This window comes from Salmo salar, chromosome 01, assembly GCF_965601325.2.
Source record: "Salmo salar chromosome 01, fSalSal1, whole genome shotgun sequence".
Lineage (NCBI taxonomy): Eukaryota > Metazoa > Chordata > Actinopteri > Salmoniformes > Salmonidae > Salmo > Salmo salar.
The window spans coordinates 11,726,605-11,738,500 of NC_138291.1; the positions used below are offsets into that span (position 1 = coordinate 11,726,605).

At 41.9% G+C, this 11,896-nt stretch overlaps 1 protein-coding gene across 6 annotated transcripts in view; it reads left to right on the forward strand.

The window, feature by feature from the left end:
- LOC106612640 (ribosomal protein S6 kinase 2 alpha) overlaps positions 1-4,804 on the forward strand; it is an 87,536-nt gene extending 82,732 nt beyond the window's left edge. For all 6 annotated transcript variants that reach the window (XM_014214040.3, XM_014214199.3, XM_014214259.3 and 3 more), the window contains one exon: positions 248-4,804. In XM_014214040.3, the coding sequence (XP_014069515.1) occupies positions 248-370 (123 nt within the window). In that variant the 3' untranslated portion in view covers positions 371-4,804. The remainder of the gene's footprint in view (positions 1-247) is intronic.
- Positions 4,805-11,896: the final 7,092 nt, after the last annotated feature.

Genomic DNA, 11,896 nt, shown 5'->3' on the forward strand with positions numbered 1-11,896 from the left:
ATGATTTTGTAATGAGATGTTCGACTAGCACATGTCATCATACTGTTAGCCATGTAGTGTATTTCTGGTTGACTTAGCCGACAATTTCATTACAGGTCCAAAAAGTTGGCATTAGAGCGCCATGTTGCACACGCATTGTCAATTGTTCTGCCAATAGCACCATGTGACCTAACTTCATAATTGCTGCAACTATATTTGTCCTCCAAACTGTTGTCTTAACATTGCACTACCTCTTCTCTTCCCACAGGGGGCGATGGCTGCCACCTACTCTGCCTTGAAGAGCTCCCAGCCCACCCCGGAGCTCAAGCCCATCGAGTCGTCCTTCCTGGCCCAGCGACGTGTCAAGAAGCTCCCCTCCACCTCTCTGTAGATCCATCAGAGAGAAACCATGAACACCCCCAGACTCTAGCTAGAACGTCAGCCAGTACAGGAACAAGTCACGGGACTGAAGAGACCAGTAGATCCCCTCTATCTAACCAGCCAAGGACCACTGACTACTCTACTGCCGTCTCCTCCCCTGGCAGTGATATCAATACTCTGCTGCAGTCTCCTCCCCTGGCAGTGATATCAATACTCTGCTGCAGTCTCCTCCCCTGCCATCGATATCGCTACTCTGCTGCAGTCTCCTCCCCTGCCATCGATATCACTACTCTGCTGTAGTCCCTTCCCCTGCCAACGATATCACTACTCTGCTGTAGTCCCTTCCCCTGCCAACGATATCACTACTCTGCTGTAGTCCCTTCCCCTGCCAACGATATCACTACTCTGCTGTAGTCCCTTCCCCTGCCAACGATATCACTACTCTGCTGTAGTCCCTTCACCCGCCATCGATATCACTACTCTGCTGTAGTCCCCTGTCCTGCAAACGATATCACTACTCTGCTGTAGTCCCCTGCCAGTGATATCGCTACTCTGCTGTAGTCCCCTGCCAACGATATCGCTACTCTGCTGTAGTCCCCTGCCAACGATATCGCTACTCTGCTGTAGTCCCCTGCCAACGATATCGCTACTCTGCTGTAGTCCCCTGCCAACGATATCGCTACTCTGCTGTAGTCCCCTGCCAACGATATCGCTACTCTGCTGTAGTCCCCTGCCAACGATATCGCTACTCTGCTGTAGTCCCCTGTCCTGCCAACGATATCGCTACTCTGCTGTAGTCCCCTGCCAGTGATATCACTACTCTGCTGTAGTCCCCTGCCAGTGATATCACTACTCTGCTGTAGTCCCCTGCCAGTGATATCACTACTCTGCTGTAGTCCCCTGCCAGTGATATCACTACTCTGCTGTAGTCCCCTGCCAGTGATATCACTACTCTGCTGTAGTCCCCTTCCAGTGATATCACTACTCTGCTGTAGTCCCCTATCCTGCCAACGATATCGCTACTCTGCTGTAGTCCCCTGCCCTGCCAGTGATATCGCTACTCTGCTGTAGTCCCCTGCCAGTGATATCGCTACTCTGCTGTAGTCCCCTGCCAGTGATATCGCTACTCTGCTGTAGTCCCCTGCCAACGATATCGCTACTCTGCTGTAGTCCCCTGCCCTGCCAGTGATATCGCTACTCTGCTGTAGTCCCCTGCCCTGCCAGTGATATCGCTACTCTGCTGTAGTCCCCTGCCCTGCCAGTGATATCGCTACTCTGCTGTAGTCCCCTGCCCTGCCAGTGATATCACTACTCTGCTGTAGTCCCCTGCCAGTGATATCACTACTCTGCTGTAGTCCCTTGCCAGTGATATCGCTACTCTGCTGTAGTCCCCTGCCAGTGATATCGCTACTCTGCTGTAGTCCCCTGCCAGTGATATCGCTACTCTGCTGTAGTCCCCTGCCAGTGATATCGCTACTCTGCTGTAGTCCCCTGCCAGTGATATCGCTACTCTGCTGTAGTCCCCTGCCCTGCCAGTGATATCAGTAGTTTCTCTTTCCTCTTGGATGGGCTTCTGGGCATGGTCACTTGATGTCAATCAACCTGGACAAGCAACAAGACATGGTTGGGGATGAGGGGGCAGTGGGGTAGGGGCAGGTTATGGCAAATTTGTTAGCAGTATATTTTGGATAAGAGGTGTGTGCGTAAGTTGTGAGACAACCTGCTACCACAGAGGACGTTGATGACCATTGAGGATGTTTCAGTTGTGTTTTTGTTCTGCTGTCGCTTTGATTGGCTCTTCATCTCCCCTCAGCATCGCTGTGATTGGCTGTCGCTAAACTCTCTGCATGTCTGTCTTTCGTGTGTCATTCTCTCTCAAATTGATCAGCTTGCCAAATCGATTAGTTTGTTTTTGCTGTTTTACCATTGAAAGCTGGAAAGGACAATGGCACAAAACGAGATCACAGTCCATCACTATCATTTTCCTACATTTTCAATGAACATTAAAAGAAAAAAAACAAAACGTTTTGCCATAAATGCCTCTCGTTTTTGAGACTATACTGGAACTAGGAATTCTGGGTAATGTAGTCAATTGTAATGTTTTTTCCCAGGCCGAATTTCTCACTCTCACTCTTGCATGACTTGCAGTGCGTATAGTCCAGGGAAGGGCACAGAAAGTTGTTTGCATGGTCTGGTGCAGTGTGGCGTCATGTTGCTTTGTCCTTCTCTTATCTGCACTTTTCTTGGTGACATTGCCGATTCTGAGAAAAAGAAAAGATTTGAGATATGGCCAAATATTTTTATTGTAAAAAAAAAAAGAGAAAATAATATCTATAAAGCCACTAACAAGGTGGAATGTTCATCTTTTTTTCCCCCTTTTTTTTCATTGTGTTTTCTTCTTGGATATGTGTATTTGAATGTCGTCTCGCTTGTATTTGCTTTTGTTGTTGAAAGGCATGTTGAACGCGCGCACACACACACACACACACACACACACACACACTCACTCACTGTTGGAGCGTCCATGATGGACTCTTTCCCACAGCCCTCCTCTCTCTGTGTTTCAATGTCAAGTATGGTGAGAGTGATTGTCAAAACGATTGTACTGAGCACTCAAATGCACTCTCTCCTTTAAAGATATTCTCCGGTACTTTTGTATACTTAACCAGTAGTTCTGAAAAGTAGCGCCGGCGAGCCAAAAATGGTCCCCGAAAATTGCCTACCACGTCATTGCTCTCTCTTGCTCTGCTGGGTGTGCTTCTTGCTAGTTGTCAGTCAAATAATGAGGGGCTGAAGCTCATTGGCTGAAACTCTAATTAATAGGGGGCTGGCCCACGTGCCGGTAAATGTAGGGAAAATGGTGCCGCACAGCTTCCAGAAAACTGTTGCTTTCAAACTCGGGATTTCTTAGCTAATTGAGATAAGACTGTAATTCTGCTCATAGATTATGCATGTATGAACTACACATTGACACATCCAGCCCAAAGCAGGAGATTTAAAAAAGACTTACTAGTCGCCAAAGTACCGGAGCGTGTCTTTAAGGTCTCTGTAAAGTACATAGGATTTTCTTTTATTTAGACAATCCTTGACAGGAATATTTTTTGTGCTTTTCTGATTTGATTGGCCTGTCTGCTGGTCTTAATCAGGACTTATAAAGTAAATGTTCACAGGTCCTTTCTGTCTCCTATTCAGTTTGACGTTGTCTGAGTAGGAGTGCTGATCTAGGATCTGTCCATATAATCTTATTCTATACGATCTTACAGATACAACTGATCCTGGGTCAGCACTCCTACTCCGAGACGCATTGTGGATACGGGCTGTGGACTCTAGTACAGTATAGGTCACAACAACGTCTTTCTTGACTAGAGGTTCCTATGGGATAGTACATGTCTGCGTGGCTAAGTTTTTTTGGTAGCTTTTAAATTCCTTAAGGGCCGAATTCCTAGACACAGTATCTGCGTTGAACATGCTTTTTAGTCTAGGACTTGTCCGGGAAACTGGCCCCTGCGCCTACAGCATAAATATCCTGTATGTTTATGTAGGCTTGGATCTTTAGTCTTAGATATGTGATGCATATCTGTAGAAAGGAAGGGATAACTCTTTCTATGGGAAACGCATTATTAAGAAGAAACAGCTCAAGATGAAGGGAACGTTTGACTAAAACAAGAAATAACAGCAACCACCCACTGGGACTCCTCGTAGTAACAGTAGCCCATCTGCTACAGTAGCATAGTGACATTACTACAGTTGCAAAGTATGAAAACCCCTTTCATCTCAGATCAAGTGGAATACATAGTTATGTTTATTTATTTTTTTAAATCAAGTTCTTTATAGCTTTTTCATTTCCTTTTTTTTATTTAACCTTTATTTAACTAGGCAAGTCAGTTAAGAACAAATTCTTATTTAAAATGACAGCCTACCGGGGAACAGTGGGTTAACTGCCTTGTTCAAGGGCAGAGCGAGCTACAAAGGTTGAGATTAAACGTTTAATTTACTATGATGATATTTACCTCCTTTTGTCTGTTCTATTTTGTTGTACCTTTTCTTATAAGGGTCCATAAACATTTCTCGTGGCAAAAACACGATTCACCAATGAATTGCAACCTAACTCAGACACGTCCCACGATTATGCCATCTAGAACCAATGAAATGACATCTTTGCTGCCTAGATTTGTTTTGTTGCCACGACCATTGTGTTTGGACCCTGAAGTGGGTGCTTTCTTTGGTATGGAACTATTCTATGTGTTTGTTCCTCTTGCTTTGTATTCCCTTCTTTCCTGGTTTTCCATGTGGGATGGGATGGGGTGAACTTCCTGGTTTTCCATGTGGGATGGGATGGGGTGGGGTAGTTCACCCTCTTCTGCCATTGCAGCAGTGGGGATTCAGGCCTATAGGGAGTTCTGATGAGATGCCTTTCTATTAAAAAAACTTTTCTCTGCGCTGATCGAAGACTGCTCTGTGTCAGCTTTAACATTTTCTGTCGTATGTGGACTTTAATAATATGATACAAACAGCAGGTCTTGGATACAACACAAATTGCAAATACTGGGTCTTTGCAAAATCCTTTCAAATGGGACTTGTACATGGTCCTATATTCTTGTCTGTATGATTTTTATACCATTTTCATGGACCAACCCTTTAGCATAGCACCCCGTATTATTGGCATATTCAACAGTGTTTAAGAAATATATTACCTTCAACAGTGTTCTCGTAATCAAGCCATCAATGTTTTGTAATTATTGGTGTCGTAAAAATGTTAGCAAATAGTAGCATTTTCACTGAAATGACATGCTTTCAGCTTTTTGATAATCGGTTTATCCAATAACAAAAAAAGTCCCGTATTATCGGCGTATGGTCCCCAGTTATTGGCCACCTTACTATTTTGTTTAAAAAAGACAGCCTTGTATCTGAAGTGTTTACTGGATAGTTGGCTAGCCTTCCGGTAAAAAACAATTGCTTGCCTGAAATCCGTTATCTATATTTCAGAGGTAAAAAAATTGATATTAAATGACATGGGTCTGTCACGCAGTCGAATTTTATAATATACAGCGTGTCCCACAAAATGGGTGTGTAACTTTTTTGAAAACTCCATTATTTTCCAGTCCATTTAAATGTTGGGCTTGAGGTGATTTAGTTAGGGGGTGTCCGATGTTGGGGGGGCGGGGATTAGCTAAGTGTAGTGTTCTAGACCCTGTGCTGTATTGATTGACAAGAGTGGTCCTTTTTAAAAACAACAGTGTAGGTGTGCTACACAAGCAGAAGAACACTGTGTGCATCTCACTGCCTGTCTGTTCATGTCCTCCCCACCTTCCCAAAGGTCCTCAAATGCACTCAGAGCAGCTCCTGTGATGGAACTCTGCTGCGCACACACACACACACACTCTCCCAGGCATCCTCTCCTCTACTGCACCATGCCATTCTGCTATATAACACACATGTCCTGAACACACACACCTGAAACAGAGTGAAACACACTCTCACCTAAACAAGAGTTTAATATCTGCACATAATTGACTGCTTCCCCTTGCACATGCTTCTGTACAATTACATAAACTCGTAACGTGTATATAAACAGCTACACAATACTTTATTCTGTTCAACATCAAATAGAACTGTCTCCCTCTGCCACGTCCCGTCAGTGCACTTCTTACGCTCTCTCTAGCCTCCCACACACATACTGACTGACTCAGCCCAACCGGTAACAGCTGCCAGTAACTACCGGTTCCCGGTATTGATTACAGTACGTGCATCTGAACCGTTCAGAGGATGGAGAGAAGACATCATCATCTGTCCTGCTGTCTGTTCGAGACAGGGCGGAGGCTCCCGTTACATTACACTGGTCTCCTCTCTGAAAGACTTTCTGGTCTTCCTCCTAAAAGGAACCCTATTCCCTATGTAGTGCACTACTTTGGATCAGGGCTCTAGACAAGAGCAGTGGTGGGAGAAAGTACTAAACTGTCCAACTTTGGTGAAAGTATAAAGTACATGCTATGCATCACATTTCCTATATTAGGCAAACCAGATGGCACAATTTTCTTGTTTTTTAAATTTACGGACAGACGGGCACACTCAGAGGCAGTAGGGATGATAATGTTATATTGATAGGTGTGTGAATTAGGCCGTATTACTGAGTGTTCATACCTCTTGACCTAATCCACATTTTGTGTTAATTCAAAATTGATTAAATTGTTTTTCTCTCAACCATCTACACACAATACCCCATAATGACAAAGTGGAAACATGTTTTCGACTGTTTTGCAAATGTATTGAAAATGAAAAGTATTCACCCCGAGTCAATACATGTTAGAATCACCTTTGGCAGCGATTACCGCTGTGAGTCTTTCTGGGTAAGTCTCTAAAGCCTCGTTCTCACTGCAGGCCTCAATGCTCAAAATCTGTTTTTGTTTTTACAAATCCGTTTTGAACTACTGACTGTCTAAACAGCAAGTTACAAGTGACCAAATCAGATGTGTGTTCAGACAGCAGTCATTTGACCAAATCAGATGTGTGTTCAGACAGCAGTCATTTGACCAAATCAGATGTGTGTGCTCAGACAGCAGTCATTTGACCAAATCAGATGTGTGTGCTCAGACAGCAGTCATTTGACCAAATCAGATGTGTGTGCTCAGACAGCAGTCATTTGACCAAATCAGATGTGTGTGCTCAGACAGCAGTCATTTGACCAAATCAGATGTGTGTGCTCAGACAGCAGTCATTTGACCAAATCAGATGTGTGTGTTCAGACAGCAGTCACTTGACCAAATCAGATGTGTGTGCTCAGACAGCAGTCATTTGACCAAATCAGATGTGTGTGCTCAGACAGCAGTCATTTGACCAAATCAGATGTGTGTGCTCAGACAGCAGTCATTTGACCAAATCAGATGTGTGTGCTCAGACAGCAGTCATTTGCTGACTAGGCTACGCTAGTTGTCATAGTAACAACGGGTATGTGTGAAATGGTGTAAGCTGATTGGTCGTGGTGCTCGTGCTTCCTGTAACTCAGAAGTTATGTAGCAAGCTAAGGTGACAACGACTCCCATGGAAGTTTCCTAGTTGCTTTGAATGTTCAAAATTATAGGGTAAGAAAAAAAATAAAAAAAAGGTTAAAGCCTCGAGTCCTTTTTGGCCAGCCACGGCTGTCCGCTAGCTAGCTGTTTAGCTTTCTAGCACATTCAGTAATTTGTTTGTAAACTATTAACAAGCTAGTTAGCTACCACATGTTATTGTCAAACTGTCAACTGAACAGCTAGCAAGTGGCAAGATATGCCAAACAGTCTAAAAACCACTTCTGGGCAAATAAATCCAATTTGACTGTTCAGATGGCTAGGAATCAGATTTGTATCTGACTTCAAACCACGTCCCCACTTCCGCCATGTCATGATATACAGTGCCTTCAGAAAGTGTTCACACCCCTTGACTTTTTTCAAACTTTGTTGTCTTACTGCCTGAATTTAAAATGGATTAAATTGAGATTTTGTGTCAAAGTGGAATTGTGTTTTTAGAAATGTTTACAAATTAATAAAAAATGAAAAGCTGAAATCTCTTGAGTCTATAAGTATTCAACCCTTTTATGGAAAACCTAAATAAGTTCAGAAGTAAAAATGTGCTTAACAAGTCACAAGTTGCATGGTCTCACTCTGTGTGCAATAAGTGTTTTACATGATTTTTTTTTGAATGACTACCTCATCTCTATACCCCACACATACAATTATCTGTGAGGTTCCCCAGTCAAGGAGTGAATTTCAAACACAGATTCAACCACAAAGACCAGGGAGGTTTTCCAATGCATCGCAAAGAAGGGCACCTATTGGTAGATGGGTAAAAATGAAACAAAAAGCAGATATTGAATATCCCTTTCAGCATGGTAAAGTTATTAATTACACTTTGAATGGTGTATCAATACACCAAGTCACTACAAAGATACAGGTGTCCTTTCTAACTCGATTGCCTGAGAGGGAAACTTCTCAGGGCTTTCACCATGAGGCCAATGGTGACTTTTAAACAGTTAGAGATTAATGGCTGTGATAGGACAAAACAACTGAGGATGGATCAACAACAGTAGTTTCTCCACAATACTAACCTAAATGACAGTGAAAAGAAGGAAGTCTGTACAAAATACAAATATTCTGAAACATGCATCCTGTTTGCAGTAAGGCACTAAAGTCAACCTGCAAAAAATGTGGCAAAGAAATGAACTTTGTCCTGAATACAAGTGTTATGTTTTGGGCAAGTAAAACACATCACTAAGGTACCACTTCATGTTTTCGAGCATGGTGGTGGCCTGCATCATGATATGGGTATGCTTTTCACCGGCAAGGACTAGGGAATTGTTTTTATAAAAATAAACAGAATAGAGCTAACCACAGGCAAAATCCTAGAGGAAAACCTGGTCTGCTTTCCAATAGACACTGGGGGACAAATTGACCTTTCAGCAGGACAATAACCTGAAACCCAAGGCCAAATGTACACTGAAGCTGCTTACCAAGATGACATTGAAAGCTCCTGAGTAGCCTAGTTAGTTTTGACTTAAATCAGCTTGAAAATCTATGGCAAGACTTGAAAATGGCTGTTTAACAATGATCAACAACCAACTTGACAAAGGTTGAAGAATTTTGAAAAGAATAATGGGCAAATGTTGTCCAATTGAGGTGTGCAACGCTCTTGGGGCCCAATTCCGACTTAGGATATTACATCTTTCTTACGCACGCCTTTCCTACGCACTTCTCAGTTGTTGGTATTCAGATTTACCTTATGATGGTGTGTAAAGGGCTTTGCAGGCATGGTTCTCTTGCGCATGCTGAATAAATGTATTTCAACTGCTGAAAACCCTCCCACTTGCTGGCCAACAGATTTTCTTGTGGAGTTTTCATTCAATAGGGTATTCAGTACATTTATCTAAAGCCATTCCTTTAAATGTGGTGTACCTTTTTTTGATTCGAATTTTGTTGACAGACTAGAATATATCGAGAGAACAGCTTCCGAAAATAGGGATCAATGCAAGAAAGCCATCTAAATATATGCATATTTGTCTCTGCTTCGGCACCAACTGGTAGATTCTTGTGGATTTAGGCCCATTTTATGATTTGGAAAGTATGAATCCTTGGTGTTGGAGGGCCAGTAGGAGGCACTCTTTCCTCTGGTCTAAAAAATATCCCAATGCCCCACGTAGGGTGCCGTCTTTCGGATGGGACGTTAAACGGGTGTCCTGACTCTGAGGTCATTTAAAAATCCCATGGCACTTATCGTAAGAGTAGGGGTGTTAACCCCGATGTCCTGGCTAAATTCCCAAGCTGTCCTTCATACCATCATGGTCACCTAATCACCCCCAACTTACAATTGGCTCATTCATCCCCCTCTCCCCTGTAACTATTCCCCAGGTCGTTGCTGTAAATGAGGTGTTCTCAGTCAACTTACCTGGTAAAATAACTGTAAAATAAATACATTTTAAAAAAGAATACAAAAACATTTGGAGTCTTTACACACATATATAGATTTATCAAAAACAGAGGTTTGATTCATTCTGAAAATGTCCACATTCAGTTCTTTAACCCATGGTAATTGTGGAAGATTAGTGTACATAGAATTATAATAGGGAGATTAGTGTACAATTGTAGGCTATACCCTCGTCGGGTTCAAACTGTTATGGCTTGGTCTGTGCTCAGCACCATAATGACTTATTTAGCCTATTTTTTTTTATATTTTTTTATATTATCAACTGTTAACTTACTAATGATCCTCATCAACAACCGTGACTGTTTACAAAGGAAGCAAATGAAGGTAAATTAAACAATGTACTTAAATGGAATGATAATGTAGGCTATACCAACTGAAGGGAAGTAACAGTAAATTGGCAGTTGAATATGTGGTTATTAGGCCTACTGGTGGACGATACTGAAAGTGACTAATATTTAGCTTGATAGAAATAGGAAACGGAGACAGTCGGGGTAGCCTATAATTAAGACATTAGAGAGTGCAAATTAAAAGGCAGTACAATTTAAATTCTGCATAATCTTTCACTTTTTTTTTTATAATTGTTTTTTACTGTGGGCTAGTTTGTCGATATGCTTCAGTTTGCTGCCGTATGAATGGTTTCACATTCGTCTCCAGTGATTTGAGGTAAAATATATCTAAAAACAAGTGTCATTTATAATTCCTTTATCCAAACAGATTACTCATTCCCCCAGCTCTTCATAATAGCTCTTATCCAGCTGTAAATAACAGTGCAGAATAAAGTAGATGCTTTTTCCACTTGGAACCAGTAGGTTTGCTAGACATTATTCATGGTTTACTCTTATGTAAACGTGGTGGAAATATTAGAGGATTAAGTCGAGGTCAGAATACAGCGTATCTGCAGACACACCTCCGCCACACCTTCTTTTCTTAGATCTCCACCCAGAACGAATAGCAGGTGAAGTTCGTCAGAATACGCATAGAGAGAGAAGTGCATAAAAAGGGAATAACGTTCCATTTAAACGTTCTTAACTCGGGTTGAAATCGGGGCCAAGACTTACCCAGAAAGACTCACAGCTGTAATCACTGCCAATGGTGATTCTAGCGTATTGAATCAGGTGTGTGAATACTTACGTAAATTTGATTTCTGTATTTTTTTTTCAATAAATATGCTAAATTTCTAAAAACATGTTTTTCACTTTGTCATTATGGAGTATTGTGTGTAGATGAGTGAGGAAAACGCATATTAAATTCATTTTGAAATCAGTCTAACAAAATGTGGAATAAGTCAAGGGGTACAGTATGAGTACTTTCTGAAGGCACTGTACCTGGACCACCTATTGAGATGTGCCTTTTAAGTGAATCCAGGTGTTAAATGGAGACTGGAGTTCCACTTTAACCACACTTAAAGTATTTAAGTAAAAATACAGTATTAAATACAGTAAAAATACAGTATTAAGTTTTATTTTTGCAGATATCTGTACTGTACTTTACTATTTATTTTACTTTTTTGTGTGTGGCTCAGTTGGTAGAGCATGGTGTTTGCAACGCCAGGGTTGTGGGTTCGATTCCCACGGGGGACCAGTACGGGGGGGAAAAATGTATGCGCTCACTACTGTAAGTCGCTCTGGATAAGAGCGTCTGCTAAAATGACAAAAATGTAAATGTTACTATTTATATTTTTGACTTTTACTCTGCTACATTCCTAAAGAAAATAATGTACTTCTAACTCCATACATTTTTCCTTGACCCCAGAAAGTACTCGTTACATTTTGAATGCTTAGCAGGACAGGAAAATGGTCCAACTCACACACTTATCAAGAGAACATCCCTGGTCATCTCTACTGCCTCTGATCTGGCAGACTCACTAAACATGAATGCTTCATTTGTAAATGATGTCTGAGTGTTGCCCTTGGCGTCTGGTTTGCTTAATCGGGATCGGACCCTTTTTTTTTTCACCTAAAATGACGTACCTAAATCTAACTGCCTGTAGCTTAGGACCTGAAGCAAGGATATGCATATTCTTGATACCTTTTGAAAGGAAACACTTTGAAGTTGATGGAAATGTGAAATTAATGTTTTTTTT